This window comes from Micromys minutus (genome assembly GCF_963924665.1).
Source record: "Micromys minutus genome assembly, chromosome: 9".
Classification (NCBI taxonomy): domain Eukaryota; kingdom Metazoa; phylum Chordata; class Mammalia; order Rodentia; family Muridae; genus Micromys; species Micromys minutus.
The window spans coordinates 63415822-63437544 of record NC_137978.1 but is presented as its reverse complement, the minus strand read 5'-3'; the positions used below and the strand labels follow the sequence as shown (position 1 = coordinate 63437544).

Sequence of the window (21723 nt, the reverse complement as noted above, 5' to 3'; positions counted from 1 at the left end):
CCCATGATTTTATCAGCGGTGTCTTCTCTGATTTAGAGGAAGGAAAAGCCCCAGACGAAGCTGTTTGGGGCAGCGACTTCCTGGGGCCTACTAGTCTCAAATGGCAAGAGCCAGTACAGCCGGGTGCTCCTGGCTCTTGGTGGGCTTTGGGGCTTATGAGTCTACCAGGTCGTTTATTGTCTGATAAGAAAGGCTCTTTTACGGTTTTCAATTTGCCCTTCTTTTAATGAAAAGAAGCTGGGGCCTGGACCGCCCAAGAAGGAGCTAATCAAATCAAGCAAATCGGCGTTCCCTTCCCCTCAGCCCTGTTATTTCTATGGCTCCTGTTAGAATTTATTATAGAAAGCAATTGGTTTTCATATCTGGTGGATTGCAGCCTGGGCCAGACCTCATGGTTCTCCCTACCCCATCATTCTACAGATATCCTGGAGTGACCATGACTTGGGAGCAGGGATGGCACTGGACAGCCGTGACCAGCCTGCTTGCTTTTGGTTGCCTACCCCCCAAATTGTGAGGTCCCTATAAACAAGCCAGGGAGAAGATGCCTGGCTGCAGGCTAGTAAACCAGCCCCGTGTCCTGAGAGATCTGAGCTGTTTCCATGGCTTCTTGGGGTTCCGTCTGGTGCTCTATCAACCTTGCTGTGTGTGCTAGCCATTCATCACGGCTCTCCCGGGGTCTGTGTGCAGGCGAGATAAGCAGGGGAGACGTCCTTTACCAGACTTTTTCCCTCCCCGTGCAACAGCGGGAAGAACCACGGGACCGATTTACAGTCAGGCTCAGACAGCCTTTCCTTTGTGTGAAGTGCTTCTCCATGGGTGTGTCACACTGACCAGAAAGTGCCTCGGTGGAAAAGGAAGACCGAGTAGCTGGGGGTTACTAGCCAGGTCCCACAAAGAGGTGCAATGCCGGTTTATGTCCCTGACCCTTTACCTTATCAGCTGCGTGACTTTGGGACCATTTCTGTCCCTCTGTGGGCTCTGTGCCTCCTCCCTTGGAGGACTAAGATGCGGAGTTGGTGGAAAGGCTTTACTGGCCTCTAGGACCAGACAAATGCTTAGTCAGTGACAGCTCTCCTCATTGTCATGGTATCATTGACATTTTGGTCCAGGCCACCTGCTTCTAATGGTGCATGTAAATCAAGCTATTCATGGCGAAAAGATCAGGAGAGGCCCAGGTACATAAAGTACGTCTGCCTCAATTAAGGGTGACACTTTCCATTTTCTAACTGCCCTCTGGAGCAGAGATTTAGGGCCGGCCTTGAGGATGGTATTGCAGTCCAGGCCCCGTCATGGGGGTCTGCTTTACTCGTGGGGTCACGGCTTGCCGGCGGTTGGAAATGCACAGGCTGCATTTTCCTGTACTAGGCCCACCTCCATGCCTCTGGCAGGAAGGATGGGACCGGAGGCAAAGATGGAGAGGGCAAAGCCGCTAAGATTTGTCTGGGATTTAGCTGGAGAAAGGGGAATGTTTCTCATGTGTAGAAGCCACCAGGATGTTGCTCAGAGTCCTACTAAGTGCAAGTATGTGTTGCTTTACGGGAAAGTGTAAGAGACAGACCTTACGGATGCCGTGGAGCAGGAACTGTCACTGTCACTCAGAGCGGTTCAGCAGCCTGCAGCGAGGACCACGGGGTGCAGGCTGGCCCTCAAAAGAACAGTTCCTTCAGCAGCGGTTGGGTCTCATTGTCAGCACGGACAATACTGATTGTTTGTTGGGGATTCTACAAATGATCACATTGAAAAGTGAGGGTTCTAGGAGAGAGCCACGAATAGGAGCTACGCAGGATGCACTGACTTCTGTCTAAGGTTGGAAAGGGAGTCTGGATAGTCACACACACACACACACACACACACACACACACACACACACACACACGGGAATAAGAGTCCAGAGCTCCATGCTGAGTGAACTCTTCTGCCTTTGTCAATGACCCATCACAGTTTTTGAGACAGGGTCTTTCACAGAACCTGGAGCTCACCCACTAGACTAGACTGGCTCGCTAGTGAGCTCTAGGGGTCCACCGCTCTGTCCCCAATCCAGGCACTAAGATTACAGATGCCTGAGGCCATCCAGTTTTATTTTGTTCTGTTCTTTAACACAGGTGGGGGACTGAACTGTAAGGAAGGGGCTGAGGTAACTCCACTCCAAATCCCACGACAGTCATCTTCCCTTGGGACACTGCAAATATTTACAAGTGTAGACAGACTAGCTACAGGCTTCCACATCCCCAGGCCGGCCTTCAGCTGTGGCCAGTGCTTGGCCAGCCTGGTCTCTTGACATCTCCCGCCTTCCCACCCACTGACATTACTGTGAAGTAGAGCTCAGATGGGCAATTTCATTAGCAAATACTTTGATCTGTATCTCTAAATGACAAGTTGCATTTTAAAATTACTTCTGCGTGCAATAATCAGTCCAAGTTAGTAATAATTTTAAAGTTCGAGACAGTGTTCAAGATTGTCACACAAATTCCATATATATGTGTGTGATGTATGTATACCATACATATGTAGAGACATGTATATATATTGTACACAAATAACACACATATATACCAACATGGACACACATAAATGTACACACACACATATACATATACAAATATATATACTCACATATACATGTAAATACACATGCCTGTACATGTATATTCACACATATACATACATACACACCTATACATAGACACTAATATACATACCTACACTTATTCACATATACACAAACACACATAAAAACACATATGTATACACACATAAGTCTATGTGTACTTACTATCTGGTCCATGAATCCTCACCTTAGGAATACCCATTGCAGTTGATGGATGTGTTTCTGTCTGTCATGATGCATGTCTGACTCCAGCTTGTTCCTATTCCTTCTCTTGTTTTGTCTCAAAGAACTGGCTAAAAAGACCGACCATTTGTCCCGTAGTGTTCCTACACGGTGACATTTAAGGTGTTCCTATTCCCGCTAGGCATCGATAAAATGGAGGTTAGGTACACATATGATATACGATCATACATACCCATCCCCCATCTCTCCGACTCCTCCTGGACCCTTCCCCACAACACACACTCCTCCAAACTTTATATGTTCTCTCTCTAGCTCTTTTGGCTTTGTTCAGTAGCAGAATGTGTTCCCGTCGATGGAACTCTTACTACCAGGCTGGCTGTCTGGTGAGTCGCCTTCATGGCCAGCTCTGCTAACTCACTGGAGATTGCTATGACAGGGCTTTCTCTTGCTCCCTTCCTCCTCCTTTTTAATTGGCTGGAGGGCTTTTGTAAAGGAAATTCTCTCCTCATTTGATAACCCAGAGGAGTCGTTGGACAGGGAAGACAGGATGCATGGGACTCTCTCCCTACCTCTCCGTTTTTCTTCAGGTTTTGAAAATAATGTCTTGGGTCACTGGCACCCTCCAGCAGTGAGCAGCGTGTGCGTTTGTGGCTGTTGCTTGTTTATTTTAGGATCACAATGAATCTGGAGATTAAACGTATTGAATGTGTTCTAACTGTACTTGTTTCTCTCACTCATGAACTGAAAGACTAGACAGGTCAATAAAGCAAGAAAAGGAGAAAAAAAGATAGCCACGGCAGAAAGGAGGGAACTAAATAGTGTTTTTCATATGTGCGTCTTGATTTCACACACAGACCGTCTATATAATCTACAAAAACCTTAGAGGAACTAATAAATGTAGAAGGTCACGGAGCAGACGAGGTTGTCACAGCCAGCTTTCCCGGTTCTCTGAGAAAATACTCAGACAAAAGCAATTTAAGAAAGAAACAGTTGCTTTGACTCGGGGCTCGTGGGGTCCGCAGACGCAGAGCTGAAGCTTGAGGCAGCTGCTCACGTCGACTCCACAGTCAGGAAGCAGAGCAGTGGATGCTGGGGCTCAACTCACTTTCTTTCTTTTATTTTACTAATATCAATTATTAATATTGCTGTGTATTATAGAGATGCATGTGCCTGGTTGTGACACACACATGCCTGTACATTGCAAACTCTAAATGTTACTCAGGGAGAGCCCAAGATTCACATAGTTGGAGAGACCTTCTACCTTAATGGAGTTAAAAAGCCTCATCATCAGACGTGGCTGAAACACTAGGTACTGTCAGACAGCATCTCTCTCCAAACTGACTTCTTCATTCAGCCCTCACCCCAGGGTCCCAACTTTGTTTAGCTCCAGTTCCAGGGGATTCAATGCCTTCTTCTGGCCTCTGCGGCCACTGCACCGCATACCAGTGGTGATTAGACATCTTTGCAGGCACAGATGCATTCACATTAAAAAAATCAATCTAAAACAAAGGAAAAACCTTCAGTCCTTCTCCTCAATTCTAAAATTGTCCAGTTAATCATAAAATGGGCACAGGAGCGCAAAGTTCTTGGAATAGCCATAAACAACTGTGAAGGGGGCTATGGTTGGAAGACTCAGGGTCCCTGATGTCAGAACTGCTCCCGTCAAAAGGATTGGCACAAGGATGGAGAACATGGCAGGGCCTGAGGTTCAAGAACAAAAACTTACGTTTAGGTTTGGTGTATTTTCAAACATTTGGTGGCTGGGTGGGGAGGCGGGATAGACATTTTTAGTCTAGAAAATGGTCTTGGGACAATCATATATCTGCAGGGCAGAAATCAGCTTAGACCTTTGCATCACCAGCATCAAACACTCCTACAAAGGGTACCCCAGGCCTAATGAAAGAGCTATGAATGTAAAACTCTTAGAAGAAAACAGGAGACTTTTATGACCTTGGACTAGGTTACAAGTCTCTTCATCCCTAGTAGTATGAGTTAAAAAAAGAAAAAGAAAAAAAACAACCCTCTCGAATCCTGGGCTTGGTGGTAAAGTATAAGGATCTCCGGCGGCAACTCAAAAATCCAGCAATTTAATTGAAAATGGGCTAAAAGATTCAGATAGAATTCACCAAAGAAATTCTATGAACACCTAATAAGGACATGAAAAGATGGTTAACACCAGTAGTCATTAGGGAAATGCAAATTCAAACAACCACACACCTACTAGGGTGGCTTCCATCCAAAAGGCTGAGCGTGGGGAGGCTGAGAGGGTACCAGATTCTCCCCCCCCCCCGCACCCCTCCACCCCACTCCTGGAGCATCGTTTGCGGGGTTGGAGTGGAGCTGCTGCTGTGGAAAACCTTCTCACGCCTTTGTTTTACGTCATCTGATGGAGACAGCTCATGCGTGTTAACCCTGAGTTTTGAATTGTGGTTAGAAAAGTGTCATTCTCGTTGATGATAAAGGAATCCACCTATATTTTCCTCTCCAGTATTGTGGTTTTTATCTCTTACATGGGAAGCTACTGGTCTGCTTAAGAGGTGATGTGTCAGTGGGTGAGGGATAACCCTCAAAGGCATCTTTTTCCTCTCCAGTGATCTTACTATTGCGTGTTAAAATGCTGGTGCCTTTCCTCACTGACACATAGCTTGGGCAACTTTTGATCTTCCTGCCCCCAGCCTCTCCAAATAGCACAAATCACAGCCTGCACCGCCATGCCTGTCTCTTGGCTTCATTAACGGAGTTTATCTGTTTTTTCTTGGTATGTATGTTTTATAAATGACACAGATTTATTGTATTTTTATGTGTATATGTGTGAGAGAGAATAGGTCTGCGCACTATACGTATGCAGGCGGTCAGAAGAGCAAGTCAGATGCCCTGGAACTTGAGGTGCGGGTGGTTGTGAGCTGGAGAGGTCTCCGGGGAGTACCATAGACATTTTAAACCACTCTGCCGTCTCTCCATCCCCTAAGTAATTTTATAAAAAGAGGTCTACATTAAAAAAAAATTCTACTGGTGGTTTTCTTGTCAGAAAATAACTCAAGGGAAGGTTCACATTTTAGGACTTTACTTTACCCTAGCCGAGACAGCCTACATTTTTGTAAGTATCAAACCCCGCCTTTATAGCTTTTAGGAGATTTTGCAGTTGTCTTTAGATTGGATCATTTTCTTATTAAGTTCTTTTGCATTTTTAAATTTTCTTTAAGTTTTTCTTTTTCCTTTATTGTAGACAGACTTTATCAGTCTATCATTTGTCCTCAATTATCTATCTTTCCTGTGTGTCTGTCTGTCTGTCTGTCTATCTATCTATCTATCTATCTATCTATCTATCTATCTATCTGCCTGCCTGCCTGCCTGCCTGTCAGTCTCTCTGCTTATCTGTCTGTCTATCAGCCTATCTATCTGTATATATTTGTTTTCTATTGTGATAAAATTCCAGGACCAAAGTGACATGTAGGAGGAAGGTTTATTTGGCTTACAGTCCCAAGGGTTACAGTCAGTCACGGAGGGAAGGAGCGCAGCGGGCAGCAGCAATGCCTCATAGCTTGAACCACAAGCAGGAAGTAGAAAAGGCCAACAGGGAATGTTGCATGGCTTTGAAGCCTCAAAGCTCACCCCAGCTTTCTTCAGAGAGACCACACCTCCTAACCCTACACAAACAGTCCCAGCAATGGGCGACCAAGTGTTCAGACATCTGAGACTACTGGGACCTTCTTCAAACTGCCACACTGTCCAGTCTGGTCTCTCTCCGCTTTCTGTCCATCTGCTCACCCTCTCATACACTCATCTCCCTGCAGCATTTTATACCTTGTTACAATCTGTGCTGAGTGTAACAGATTCTCATAACTGTTAGTTTCTTACATAAAAGGGTTACTTAGATAAAGGTTTCCTGCTTAGATAGAAGCTCCCCAAGGCCATGTTCTTTGCAGCGCAGGGCCAGTGGGACTTGGGGGGCTTCCTGAGGCTCTCAGACTGTCTGCCTTGGCTTAGATGTCCCAGAGGGAGATCCTGAAAAGGAGATTAGAGTCTAGCCCAAGAACCCAAGACTCCACAGCAGGGAGTGTGGTGGTGAAGGAGGCCATGGATGGATGTAAATAAAAGTCTCCACTGACTTCAGAGCAGAAGTGTGAGGACCAGATATAGCAGCCAGCATTGCCTTAGCTTTGAGGTGAGGCCTGGGATTGCTCCAGAGTTTGTATCACAGGTAAGGAAGCCTGGAACAAAGCCAGAGTCACCCCAGTAACAGAAAGAAAAACCCTGGACATCCCAATTATCTTAGCTATGGGAGGATTAGTCTGGGACACCCCCAGATTTACCCCAGTCACAGGAAGGAAACCTGAAGTAGATTACACTCAGATGCCACTGACAATAGGAAAGACAGCTCAGGCGGCGCATTACCACAAGAAAGGAAGTCTGACCTCCGTCGCCATCCTGACGCCCGGTACTGTGCTAAGGTTGCTCGGAACTCTACTGATTGCAGCCAGGAAAGCAGGCCAGGCTTTAGTCTCTGCTTACCTATCAGCCTCGGCTTCTCTGCCACCCACAGACTTACCAGGCACTGCAGCCTATGAAACTGGTTATCTGGGGATGCTGGCAGTGCCTCCCCAACAGAGTTGGTGTGCAGGTGAGATCATATGCATATGACAGGTGTGCTCCTGTGTGATACCCCCCAACCCCTGCCAGCAGCAGGTACATGTGAGTGACCAGGGCACAGAAGGCTGGACAATGTTAGGTTGCTGGCTTCGTGCTCACGTTCAATATCCTCGACCTGCCATCTGTGTCCCTCCCTCCCCACCCTGCCGGAAGTGGTCAGGTAGTAAACGCAGCTCCTCTGTGCCAACTCCTGTGACCTCGCCCTCCTTCTCCACCCTAAAGCCCACCTTCTTACTCTCCCTCCTTCTTGGGAGCCCTTCCCACAGGCTCAGAGTTGCTTGCATCAGGATGGCAGTGCAGCCTGTCTGATGCTATCCTGTGAGGCACATGGCTCCTCTAGCGGGGCCATTTTCCCCTTTATCCCTGTCGAGGCCTCGGACTGTGGTGGGGCCTCCGTGTCACAGAGAGCAGAAGCATACTGAAGTGGGACCAGAGGAGAGGGCCGCACACAGCTGGGCTTCTCGTCACTGTGAATTGGGCTGAGGAGTCTGTTCACTGAGGTCATTTCAGCCCCCCTGGGGATGGTGTCCTGCTAAAGTGACGATGGCAGACAGGGCCACTCTCAGAATCTTAAGGTGAGGTCGACTGGCAGAAGATGAGGTACAAAAACTGTACCTGACAGAGTGTGAGGGAGTCCCCCCTTTCTGGGGACCGTTTGCAATATGGTACAATGCTGACAATCCTTAGACAATGGAAGGGGTGGGACAAGTCACAGGCTATTTCTTGGTCCCTTAGAAATGGTGGTTTACTCTGAGGTCCTCTTCAGAAGGTAGTTTTGTGTTGTTTTGCTATCAGGGCGTCCCTGCTGTGTTTCCATGCATGTCCTCACTGCTCCTGTGTGAGGACAGGGGCACAGAGTCCATTTGCCTGCCTCAACATACCCCTCACACCCTCACCCCTCCAGCCAGTGGCCTTAAGGATGGGAGCTTGGGTTCGGGGACCGAGAGGGCTCACTGTGGTCTGAGGGTGCAGTGCTAGACCGTGGCTGAAGGAGACCGGCACAACCCCACCCCCCTCAGCAAGGTGACTCCCACGAAGAGATGGAGAGCATCCATGGGGGCTTCCAGTGCAGACCTGTAGGCTTTGATAGGTATGGTCAGGTGCTGGTGCCCGGACAAACCCCTGGAGATGTTTCCTGCTCTTCTTTCAGTTGGTGAGGGCTGAAGGAGGAAACAGACTTGACAACCAATTGTGCTTAATCAGGGAACGATGCTGTGTTGGGAGGCACCACCATGGTCTGTAATCTCCCATGGGACTGCTCTTTAGTCTTGCTGTGACTGTGGAGGACACAGCCAGGCTGGGTGGGAACCACAATTAGCTGCAATCACGTTGGAGGGTTGAGTTTTCTTTTCACCCTCTAGACAATGAAAGATTAAGCCATCACTAGCCAGCCCTTTCCTAGGATTTTGAAATGGCCCATTGTGCAACAAAGAAGCAAAGCTAGAGGTGGGAGGCTCTCCCCAAGGTGGGGGTGGGGCAGGAAGGAATGGTGCTTGTTCCCTCTTCCCACCTCTACCATAGTGGAGGAGCCGACAAGCCAAGGGGCATCCATAGGCGCTTTCACAGCCCGCTGCTTGTAGCAGATGAAGATCTGGCTCAGAGCAAGATGGAGTACCCCTGGCTCCAACACAGGCACACGCGCATGCACTCGAGGGCACACACACACACACACACACACACACACACCATGGCAAGCCTCTCCGTGCCCAGTGCTCAGGTGCAAGTGGCACATAGCCGGCCACTGGGTGAGTGCGCTGGCTTCGGAGCTGTAATCTGCCCAGATCTGCACCTGCAGCAACTTTATTCTGGGATGGCTTGCCAGAGCTCTTAGCTCTCTTTTTCACTGTAGATTTTTACCCAAAATATATGGCCATGGCACCTTTACACACACACACACACACACACACACACACACACACACACACCATATCACTTCTCTCTTTTCTGTGACTGAGGAATGCCTCTTCTTTGGGAAAACTAGGTTTGGTTTTGTTTGAGGCGGGGTCTTGATTGTCCCAGGCTGGCACTGAACACACTGTGTGGCCAAGAATGACCATGAATAACTGCTCTTCCTCATTCCCCATCCTAAGGCTGGGGACGTAGCACTCCGCCCAGTTTGTTACGTGGGTGCTAAGGATCCAAACACACAGCATATCCAGTGCTTTCTTAACTGAGCCATGTCCTCAGCTCTGCCTGTTCCTTTGAAGCATCACAGGAATATCCATCTCATTCTTGGCATTTAGAAAACGGGCTGCCATTTTCCTTGGCTACCCTGGCTGTGGACCGAATAGATGAGGGCTCCTGGTGTTATGTGGGAGCTGAAGCTCAGATGGGGGGCAGTCAGGCGCCGTGCTTGCCAGAGAAGGAGGATCTTGGTGTCCTCTGCATCCAGCAGTATCTAAACGCAAGCAATGAATCAAGAGAGGTTGTTGGCCTCAGCACCCAGGGCTTCCATTGGTCTGTTCTTAACATAGTCATCTAGTGTCTGCATTAAACTTATTTATTCCCTAATGCTGGGTGATGGATTAAAAGACGTGTAGAAAATCCTTCTACAAGAGATAAGATATTGCAGGCTGCCACAACAGCCTCGGCTCTCTTTGCTCTTTTTATTTTTTATTTTCTGCTCTTCCCCCCTCTCTCTGTTTTGCTTACTTTTTGCTACAGAGCTCAGGGTACCCACACCATATATCGTGATTAGTTTGTGGAAATTACTAAGGGGTTGTTTTTTAAGCCTATCATTGACACATTTAATTCATTAGGTACCAAATCCACAGGCAAATTTTGGCTGGCCGTAAACCACGGTTAATCCGGGGAGCGGCGATAAAAGGTGAAAAATTATGTCCCAGCAAATGTGGGGTATGGCTTTTTCTGTAGAGACTTTTTACTGGTCTGAGATATCTTTCTTCATAAATTTCCCTTCTGCTCGGTTCTCTCTGTAACTTAACCACTTGTTTCTTTCAGACCGCAGAATGGCTCCATGATCCTCTACAACAGGAAGAAGGTGAAATACAGGAAAGATGGGTACTGTTGGAAGAAGAGGAAAGATGGGAAAACAACCAGAGAGGACCACATGAAGCTCAAAGTCCAGGGAGTCGAGGTAAGAGGGGGGAAGGCTCTCGTGTCCCCCACATGCTATTTCTGGCCCACCACAGAGAGTCTGGAATTGCTTGCAAGAGACCCGATGCCAGTCACCGCTGTCAAAAGAAACTTTGTTCGCCAAGTCCAGGCTGTTGGTATTGGTTTCTGCTCTCTTACCCTGCAGTTTTTCCTCCCTTTTTCTATGGAACCAATCACAGCCTACTGAGGGCATCACTGGTGTGTGTGTGTGTGTGTGTGTGTGTGTGTGTGTGTGTGTGTGTGTGTGTAGGGATTGGCAAGGTGCCTGAAGGGTCCTCTACTGTGCTTACTTTGGATGTGTTTCTGGGCGCGTTGGGCTGTGGGTGTTGGGGAGGGTGGATGTCGTCACAAGTACCCTTGCACGGTGCTTCAGCCAGCTGGTAATGCCCTTCAGGGCTGAGCAACTCTTCCTGGGCTGACCAATGGTTTATCTCCACGTGGGTGTTTCAGCTTCAACAGGGGTTAAAGATGATGTGACTGGTTATCTGGAGCACAAAGCTGATACAGTGTTGGTGTGGAGAGGGATCTGCAGGAAGGGCACAGGACATTGAGTAAACTCAGTTTTTGGTTTCCTGGAGGCAGCCTTGCTATTCTGGCTCTGATGCATGGGCAGCCTTAGAGAGGGCCCTTCCCTTCAGAGGGCCCCCAACCAGGTGTCCCATAAGACCAGCTAATTAACCAGTAACTCCTCTTCCTCCAGTAACTAGTTCCACCGAAGGTCTTACTTGCCACCCCTAGAGGGGTGTGGCCAGCTCTACCACGGGCAAGATATCAGAAGCCTTCCATAATTGAACTGCCATTTCAGGGAAGTCAATGACAGGCGTCCCTTCTGCTACTGCCATGGCAAGTGTCCGGCATATCTCGGTGACAGTGAGGACTGTGAGCCCACTTGAGTTCTGAGGGTTGCCCTTGGGCACTAACGTTTTTTGTGACACACTTTGTCACGGAGGTTTTTTTTTCCCCCTATATTAATTATGTGCCTTTATGGCTGCCAAAAATAGCATCAAATGACTTTTATTATATTACCCCATGGAGAGAGATAACTTTCCTTTTATGTGTGTGTGCTTTTTTTTTTTAATATACCAATAAGAATTGTTTTATGGTGATGAATAAGAAAAACCGAGGTATGGGAGATTCTAGTTCCCTCCCCTCTGCCTCGTGTGCAGTGTGGTTTAATTGACTGCATGGAACATTAATGTGCAGATTACCCGAACGTGCTGCTGGAAAGAACCATCTCCAGGACTGTGACCGGGGTCCTGCTAGTACATAGCGTTAGCTCTTCTTGCAGGGAGCCCCGAGGGGTGGGGCTTACTCTCTGGGAGGAGGGCTCTTATCACCCCACAATGGAAGAATAGGTAGACAGAGAAAGCTTGGGTTGGGGACCAAGAGAAAGGAAGCTGCTTATGCAGGGACATAGAGAGCCTACAGGAACTCACACTAAACCTCAGCAAGCAGCACCCCTGTGCCCGGAGGCCTATGGTATATTTCATCTTTAGTAATACGTAAATCAGGAACTCCTGGTTGTAAGTAACAGCAGGGTGGAATTCGTCCTTAGCAGTAGCTCGGAAGCCTGGGGGGCTGGGGGCTGGGCAAGCCACCGTATTCATTTTCCTCCCCTCTTGTTATAAATTAGAATTGTCACCGGATGGAATCCGGATGATTTATGGCTATTTTAGGCCATATTTATGTTGGGAGTTATTTGTGGTGCTCAGCTTTGCAGACTACGGCCTGGTTGGTCCCTGGAATCTGGGGGAAGGGAACACATTCAGACCAGGAAGGGCCTGTGTAACCTACAGCAGATACGAACAGTTCTGTGGGTGTTAGGACTGAGAGGCTGCCGTGGCAATGCCTTGGCCAGTGTTTCTGGCTTTGGAAGGAGGTACTTACAGCTTTGCTTCTTGGTGGCTGGTCTTTCCCATTGCACTTGGCTTATTATCCCATCGAACCAGATAACAGATATCTGCTTTGGTGAGCCTGTGTGCCGTCTGTGGAGAGAGAGGGATGTGCGGTCACTGCCATGGGCTCTTAGGTGGCCAGGTTTGCACATGACACTTAACACTGCCAAGAGGTGTGGAAGGCAGAGCATTATTAGGCTAAGTGTCCCCAGGAGTCCAGAATGGGCTTCGGTGACCTGAAGTGGGGTGCGAAATGAATTCTGGGAATAGCTGACATCTTGTCTTCCAGTTCCTCACCTAGGATCACCTGCTAAGCCGAATCTGTGATATCCTACGTTATGGAACGTAAACAGTTCCACCAAACTCTATTTAAATACTAAATTAGAAGCCTTCCAGACTTTGGGGATTATAATTATTATTTCTCGAAGTGGTCCCACACAGGTCTTCTTGGGCACATGAGCAAGTTGGACCAGGAATTTCTGCGTGTGAGAGTTTTAGTTTTGCTAGACAAGGCCAGATCTCTCTGGAGTAGACTGTTCAAATTACATGTCCACCAGCACCAAACACAACCACTTCCCTCCGCCGCCCTCTGGCACACTGCTCCTCAGAAGATGGCGCTCTGTGCAAATTTGAATTAAGCTTGTCTCTCTTATTCATGGGAACGGGCTCCTTCTTGTCCAGTTAGTTGCCTTTCCATGGTTATGGGATTTTAAATAATATCAGCACCTGTACTTCCTCAGTGGTTGTTCATGTTATAGCTGTGATCTGGAGCAGGGCTGGGAAGCCCAGTGGGCTGCCTCCACCAGCTGCTGCAGTGTTGTGTGGTGTCTGCTTGCTCTCTGTGTATTCCCCAGGCAGGTCCGGTACTGAGCACCTGCGTCCTACAAGCCCCAATCCTCTCCAGCTACCTTCCTGCTGGATGGACAGGTAGTGTAGCGGTGAATTGTAGTGGTGAATTCTTGACTATCCCAGCGGGCTTCCTCCATCCAAGGGCATGATAAAGACACCGGAGTCTGTTGGTTAACATATCACTTGCTATAAGCCTTCCCCGAGGCCAGGGAAACTTCCAGCAAGCTGAAAGAAAGCTGGGTTCTGGCTCCTTTTGTTCTCAGGGGCTGAGGCGTCCACACAGTGATTTTTCCTTGGCTGGGCATAGGGTACCAGTAGCAGCTCTTGAAGCCGAGTAGCTGCTCGCACTCCATCAGCTGTCTTGTCTGGGAGCCAAGGGGAAGCCTGTTCAATAAGCTCCCAGGGACGACAGAAGCTGGCAGGAGGAGAGGGACGGGGACTGAGGTGTCAGCATGTCACAAAGGAAAGACCTCAGCAAGTCTGAAGTGGGTCCTGCCCCCAAGCTGACTCCTGTCCGCCGATCTGATATTGCCCAGGGAAGGGGCATAAGGTTGTTCTAAAGATCACCATGCCTTAATAATTCCTGTAGTCACATTCACACCTGTCAGATCCTGTCAGCCAGAGAGCCGTTCTGGAAGATTCCTTCCTAAGTTTGCTCATGGTCCTCTTCTCTGGCCCCAGATGTTGACACATTGCTTTGTGTGTAATCTCCACTCTCATTGGGCACTCACCAGCCACTAGAATTGTGACAGATACTGAGGGGTACAAGGGTGCAAAGAAAGGCATGTGGTCTCCAGTCTCACGAGGGGACAAACCCGTTGCATGTAGCTTTTGCTATCCCACCTTCTAGGACCCGGAAGTCCTGCCTATTCTTTTTGCCAAGCAATTGGCCCATGGCGTCTTTACTGACAGATCAAGAGCCAGTTGGGGAACAGGACCTTAGCATCAGCACCACCCCTACACAAACCTTTAGTAGGGTGTCAATGATCACAGGGACAATTCCAAGGCTCTGTGTGGAAGGTGTGGGCTATGTCGAAGGTGGACCCAGTTTGAGGGCAGCAGCCTAGTTGGAAGTGAAGCAGCCCCGGGAGCTGCTCAGGTTACAGACAAAGGCTGGGAAATACAGATAGAGTCTGTTGAAAAACAATCTGCGGAGAAGTCCCCAGCGAGTGACTGGATTGGAGGCATGTCCCATGTCAGTGTTTTTCCCAGCCCTGGACAGACTGGTTACTGGCTTTCTGGTGCCTGGATTATTGCATGAGCTCTTTCATGGGTATCTTTAAACAGGTAGAGAATCGATGACAGACAGAAACTCAATTCTATGAACTTGGGGGAAACTGAGTTTATGGGGGTTACTGGCAGAGCAATGGTAAAGGGTTGCTTAAATGAGTCCAGGTCACCCCAAAGTGCCCCCATAGCAGCCCAGCTGTAGACCGGTCTTGAGTCAATCTCCCATAATCCATACTCTGTGGTGCTTCCTAGTTCACGAGGCCATGTCTCTGCGGGGCAGAATTACCTACAACTGTGGCAGAGGTGCTGGAAGCACTGCTGAGCTCTAAGGTGAGGATCACACAAGCCTCTCTGACCCCTCCTATAAAGTAACTTCGGCAGGCCTTATCCTAAGGGAGACTTAGGAATAGTCTCAGCTGCCCTGATGCTGACAAAAATGGCTGTTAACACTGGCAAGATAGCATTCCACAACAGAGCCCTCCTCTCTGGTCTTAAGATACCCCCTGCCCTTTGGAGTCAGTGAATGGGCCCGGTGTTGAGGCAGCTGGTGTACTGGCAGGCTGGCCCTGGCCCTGTTGCATATAGAATCCAAGACTTTGTGATGAAAAGAGGTCCCTGGCCTGGACCATCCCCAGGGAAGAAATGCCAGTCCGTTTCCTCTGACTGTCATTTTCAGATGTGAACATTTTGCTGATCCGTCTGTGCTGCCTGGAAAGAACCCAGTGTCTCTCACTTCTCCATTAGCTGCCTGAAAGCTAGAAGGCCGGCGTTGGCACAGCAGTGGCTGTAATGAGGTTACATTTGGGGACTCGTCCTCATTAGAATGATGTTCTTTATTTGAGCACTTAGGCCACATATTAAAAGGGGGGGGGGGAGAAGAAAGCGCCTCCTTTGAAAGAGGAAACGATATCGTAGTCACTGCATTAGGGATTAACAGGGTATGAAATAGCTGCCTCGTGGCAGAGCCCGATTGCTTCAGCTCCGTTCCCAGCCGTAAGATAAATAGGTGTCTTGCTTGCAGACGATGGCATATGCTTGCAGTAGCCAGCCTCAAACAGGTCCGGTCACCAATTCAAGTTTGGGAGACAGCTGTAAATAGAGGATGCAGGTCAATGAAATGAGGGAACCACAGAGCCGCCAAGGGACCAGCAGCCTGTCTGCCACCACCCTGTACATCGGACAGATACATGATTTCTGTTTTCAGTAAAGGGTTGTGTTTGGTCCATGGTATCTCCTCTAGACTCACTGACAGCATCCCTCACACAGAACATGTTACTTCCTGGGTCATGGCCACATGGCTTTTGAGTCTTTCAGGGTCCAACCCTGCTTAGGGAGGAGTTGCCCAAGCATGCTTATGCCTTTTCTTTGATGTCAGTGTGTCCGGCACATAGACAGTTGAGAATTTTATATCTCCTACACCGTAAAGCTTCTGTCTGGTGTCTAGACACTGGGTGACATCAGTGTATTGCCTGTGGAAGAAGATGAGGGTGTCACACTCGGTGACATGTAGAGACAAAGCTAGTTGTTTCAATGCAACAGAGCCAGTGAGCCCCAACATACTTTCTGTTTTTGTGCTCCAAGATTTGGGGTTACAGATGTATGTTGCCATGCCTGTTTTTTTTTTTTTTTTTTTTTTTTAAAACGTGGGTCCTGAGGATTTGAAATGCTTACATAGAGCAGCTTACTCTATCTGCAAAATTTTATTTTACTATCTTCAATTGTGAGCATGTGTGGGAATCTGTGTGTGGGTTTATGCACGTGAGTTTGGCGCCCTTGGAGAACAGGGCAATAGATCCCCTAGAGCTGGAGTTAGAGGTGGCTGTGTGCTGCATAGAGGTGCTGGAAACCAAACTCGGTCCTCTGGGAGAGCAGCAAGTAGTTTTAACGACAGGGTCCCCTCTGTGGCAGCTTATCATCCAGGTTTTAGAGTGACCAGTGACCTTACTTTTCCCCTCCTACGGTCTGAGTGAGATCTGCCGTGTGTCTGAGAACTTTTGTGGTCATCACCTTGCCTGGGACTCATGTACCCTGGTTACCTTATGCAGTTGATATTTAATCTCAATTCCTTGCATAGCTAAAACTTGGAACCAGGTCATGGGAGGAGGAGAGAGGTGATAAAGAGACAGGAGAGGAATTAAAAAGGAAGAAGAAGACAAGGATGGACGACTTGGTACATGGTTAAGGGCTGAGGAGCTGGGATGGCTCAGTAGGTAAACTGCTTGCTATGCTCATGTGAGGACCTGAGTCTGGGTCCTCGTAACCATGCAAAAGCTAAGAGAAGCAGCATGCATCTGCGGCCCAGTGCCGGGAGTGGGGTCGGCAGAGAGGCAGGTTCCTGAGGCTCATTGTCCAGCCAGGACAGCTAAGATAGTAAGTTCCAGTATCACCAAGATACACCCTGTCTCCAGAGGAAGATGGAGAGGGACTGGAGTAAGACACCTGGTGTCAACCTCTTACTTCCACACACCTCTACACATCTCCACCCCCCCCCCCCACACACAAGACACCCAAGTCAGACAACAATAAATATCACCTTAGTCCAAGTACATCTCAAATATTTCCTGGGGCATATTAATAATAAGGTGGCCCCTGCTGTGTTTAGCACTCACACTGCATCGGCTCCTGCCATTGACTGGCTCTCTCTTCTGCTGTTTTCTTTGTCTTTGCAGACAGGAGCTAGTCTGTTTCTGTAACGTCCTTCTCCAAATACAATCTGAGCCATGAGTTTGGTGGACACTTCCTGGGGGAGGCAGCTCAGCAGGCCACAGGCTTGAGCTTCTGAACTCATAATTAATTTTTATCCCTAATGCTTCCTAAACATTCAGACATGCTAGTCCACAAGCCCATGAGTGGGAGGCTTAGATCCAATGGTAACCACAGAAACCCTTGAGTACCACTATCAGACTCACCAAGGGCCCTTTTCTGACTGAACCGCTACATAGAGCTCAACATGAGAGTTACTTAAGTGCTTGGAACTACCCATCACGGCCCCATACAGAGCTGAGCATGCATGGAGACAGTGACACGGACTTGTGTCTTGGTAGACGATCAGATGTAGATGTGGTTGCTTCTCGGGTAGAGAATACCTCTGGCCCTCACATGACTCAGTGACAACTGGTCTTGTGTCTTTCGGATCTTACCATTCCTATCAAACTTACCACCCCCTCTGGGATATGTCCCTGTGGGGAGCTCCATGCTCTTGAGACAGGAGAGGGACCAAAAACGCTCTACACAGTGTTCAGGCTCTTCAGGTGCTTCTAGCACCTCAGCCACATCTGTGGGGGGAACAGAGGGGTGCGGGGGATTACAGCACCTCATGGGAGTGGGAAGAAGGAAGGGCAACTGCTGAATCAACAACAAAGGGTAGCCGTTCCTCTGGTTGCCAAGGTTGAGGCTGCTTAGGGGGCACTGGCTAGCCTCTGTGTTCTGTCTGGATGCTTGCGTACTTTTAACTGTCCTCTGCATCTCATCTGTCTCCCTGGAAACAAAGCCAGGGTGGGAGGTAGGAAGTAGATGGTTTCACAGGAGAGCCGTTGTGTGCCTTGAGGGTTTTCTCCTGGAAGTCAGACGGCCCTCTGATGCCCAGCTGCCCTCCAGGTGTGCGCAAGGGCTCATATTCTACTCTGTCTAAACCTGGAGACAGTGCAGAAATCCTGGAGTTCACTCTGGCTCTCACCCGGCTGCTCACAGGTGGTCTGTAGACTCCAAGTTCACATTACCCAAGGCGACTCAGCCTCTGCCCTGCCCCAAGTGGCCTTGGTTAATGGATCCCCCCCATGTGACTCACATACCTCTCTGTATGCAAAATTACCCCCAAGTGCTTCCTCTTGTTGCTGGTAGGGTTCTGTGTGGGTGTTTCAGCCCAAGCAGCAGTTAAGAACACCGGCTGCTCCTACAGAGAGCTCACTGAAGCTTTGGTGGCTCCCAGCTGTCAGTAACTCCAGCCCCAAGGGAGCCAGTGCTCCTTGTCCCCTCACCAGGCACACACAGGAAGCACAGAGATACAGAAAGTCAAAGCCCTTGTATGCATACAAGGGAAAGTAAGTCAGTCTAAAAAGATATTTTTTTGGGGGTGGGTGAGTTTTGTTCTGTCTGGAGGAAAAAGTCAAAAGGGAAATTTCACAAGTCGGCGTGGGAATATCTTACTTCACCACCAGCACCTTTTAAAAATCTCCAACTAAATTCTCTGATGATGTGGCCGGGCCTGCCATTACTCAGACACTGTCGGCAGAGCAGGAGGAGAAGGACACCAATTTTCTGAAGCAGAAGATGCCACAGCCTTCTGGGGACACAGCCCTGTCCCATGTCCCCGTCTCTTCTGCACACTAGCCCAGCTCTTGGCATGAAACCTCATACACATTTGGTACCTGACTAACTATTGTTTGAGCAGATCTTGAGTTGCTGGAAGTTTTCTTGGAAAGGTCCAAATAGAAAAAAATATTTTTAAGAATTTGATTAGTTTTGTGTGTGTGGTGTGTGCACATGTTCAAGGGTTTGTGTGCACATACCTGTGTCCCTATATATAGATGCCAGAGGTCAGTATCCCTGTCTTCTTTAGTCCCTACCCACCGTAATCTTTGAGACCAAGCTAGCTGGCCAGGAAGCCCAAAAGTCTCTGTCCTCTGCCTTTCCTGTGTTGTTGGGAATACAAGCATGTGTCACGTGCTGGGGAATCTATCCAGGTCCTCATGCTTCTTCTTCTTCTTCTTCTTCTTCTCCTCCTCCTCCTCCTCCTCCTCCTCCTCCTCCTCTTCCTCCTCGTCCTCCTCCTCCTTTTCCTTCTCCTTCTCCTCTTTTTATGGTTGTGAGCCACTGTCTGGTTGCTGGAATTTGAACTCAGGACCTCGAGAACAGCAGTCAGTGCTCTCACCCGCCGAACCATCTTTCCAGCCCCAGGCCTCATGCTTCTATAGCAATGTTATACGAACTGAGGCATCTTCCTAGCCCTAGACAGAGGGTATTTTGGGGTCTGTGATTAACCAGTTTGTTGGAACAATCCAATTCTTTCTTTCACGTAAGCAGCCATAGACGATGCCCCAGGAATGGGCAGGGCTGTGTTTTGACACAACTTTATTTACAAAGATGCACTACGGGCTGGATTTGGACATGAATGCCGTCTACTTGTTCCTCTTTTGGATTATGATTGTTTCTAGAAGGGGTAAGATACTGTGAGACCTGGTCAGAGTTGGGAAAGGGGGTGGTCGTGAAGATGCCAGGAACCCTTCGAGGACTTAAGTCCAAGCCCTGTTGTGTCCCCATACGGGTGCTTGCCACTGGACACTCTCTGTGATATACGTATATAATGTGAGCAGAATATGTTCATGTATGTGATTGTGAACATGAACAGAGCATGTATAGAAGTCCTCACCTTATTTGAAGTAGGGTAGTTGTTTGCTCACTGTACACACACACACACACACACACACACACACACACACATCTGATGTGTACGCCAGAGTAGCTGGCCAGGGAGTTTGTAGGTACACGGGACTGTGTTTGGCTTTTGTTTGGGTTCTGGGAGTTTGAACTTAAGCCCTGCGCTTGCATGAGCAGGGCTTATTCCTTGTGCTAACTCCCCAGCCCCTAGTTAACACTATGATGTAACAGGGAAGTTAGAACATCGTCAATTGTCTTTCTTTCTGGTAGCAAAAGGTCCTGTGGCATAGGCTTTATTTATCTCACATTAAGTCATCTCCAGCCTGAGAAAGTCAGGAAAGGGGCTTTTGAAAGTGACACCTTGCAAGTAGGACTCCACAAACCCCATGTCTCTCCACTGTGGAGCATCATAGGAGCCCCTGGCACATCTCAGTGATGTGATGTGTGCGCTAGTGTACTGAGACAGCCGAGCCACCAGGCTGTGTCCCTGCAGAACACAGGGACAGATTAGGTTAAAGGACCACATCATTCCAGAGATAGAAAGACTCAGCATGGGATGTTCACAGTCCCTTCGCGGAATCGCGACCATGGAAAGGTGTAGATGTAACCTGTCCCCTGCTTAAGTATTTACACAACAGCATGGGAAATGACAAAGACTCTTCTATTCTTCCCTGCCACGACTTATGTGCAGTTCATGATGGATGCGAGATGCAGGCATTTATCACAAAAGCACAAGAAGCGTCGACTCCTCTCGAATTGATTATTTAGAATTTATTTTAGTAAACATTTTAGGTGGCGCGCAATAAACCAAACCTCTGAGGGCGTGGAGCTTAATGATTCATGAACCTTCGGTGGTGACAGGGAAATCAAAGATCAGACGTGTCATTTCGGAAGAATACAGATTATTATTAGACCTGGAATGGGCCTCTCGAGAAGCTCCCTTAAGGGAACGTACATATCAATAATTTCTTCTCCACGCAGGACTCCTAATGCTTCACTTATGGAAACATAAATTCCACAGCAAGTGGCTGTGGGGTTTCCCTCTCTTTAGTCCCTCACATCCTTCACGAAGATGACAATCCTCCATCCTTTTGTTGGTGGATCTAATTCACAGTGACACGTCGAGGGCGTTTGCTCCTGACTAACTTTGCCTTTGTGTCTTGTGTGTGAGAGCGTGAACTTGCATGTACCACTGTAGCTGTCAGCCTTAGCCTTCCACCTGGTCTGAGGCGTCCCTTTTGCACACAGCAGCCTAGCCAGACCTTAAACTCTGAGAGATTTTCTTGTTTCCACTCCCCGTCTGGCCATAGGAGTGCCGGGATCATAGGTATGTGGGTTCTCGAGATTTGAACCTAAGTCTTCATGACTGCATGGTAGCTGCTTTACATGGGCCACCTCTCCAGCCAGGCTTTAACTTATAGCATAAAGATTCTCTGTCCAGGTTGGCTTTCAGCTCTGGAGATGTACATGGGGATCCAGTTAGTGTGTGAGCCTATGTCCCCTTTGCTTGAAATGTCACAAACGTTCGTCGAATTCTCAGAGGACCCATGAACACTATTAGATCTTGGGACGCCAATAGCAACAAGGTTGTAGGGTGTTGCTCCAAAAGCCAGTGGGGCCGTAGAGCTCGTACACAAAGATGAGGTTAAGGGCAGGGAGGGGTGCTCTGTTCAAGTGTTGTGGTTGGCTGCATTAGTTACTTTCTTTTGCTGTGATAAAACACCATGACCAAAAGCAACTTATGGAAGAAAGAGTTTATTTAGGCTTATGGTTCCAGAGGGAGGGTCCATACTGACCAGAGAGGTGTGGCAGCAG

The 21723-nt window shown here is 48.5% G+C and overlaps 1 protein-coding gene across 8 annotated transcripts in view; it reads left to right on the top strand.

Moving 5' to 3' along the window:
- Positions 1–21723, top strand: part of CAMTA1 (calmodulin binding transcription activator 1) — a 773163-nt gene that overhangs the window by 377325 nt on the left and 374115 nt on the right. For all 8 annotated transcript variants that reach the window (XM_080921358.1, XM_080921354.1, XM_080921355.1 and 5 more), the window contains exon 5: positions 10403–10538. In XM_080921358.1, the coding sequence (XP_080777484.1) occupies positions 10403–10538 (136 nt within the window). The remainder of the gene's footprint in view (positions 1–10402; positions 10539–21723) is intronic.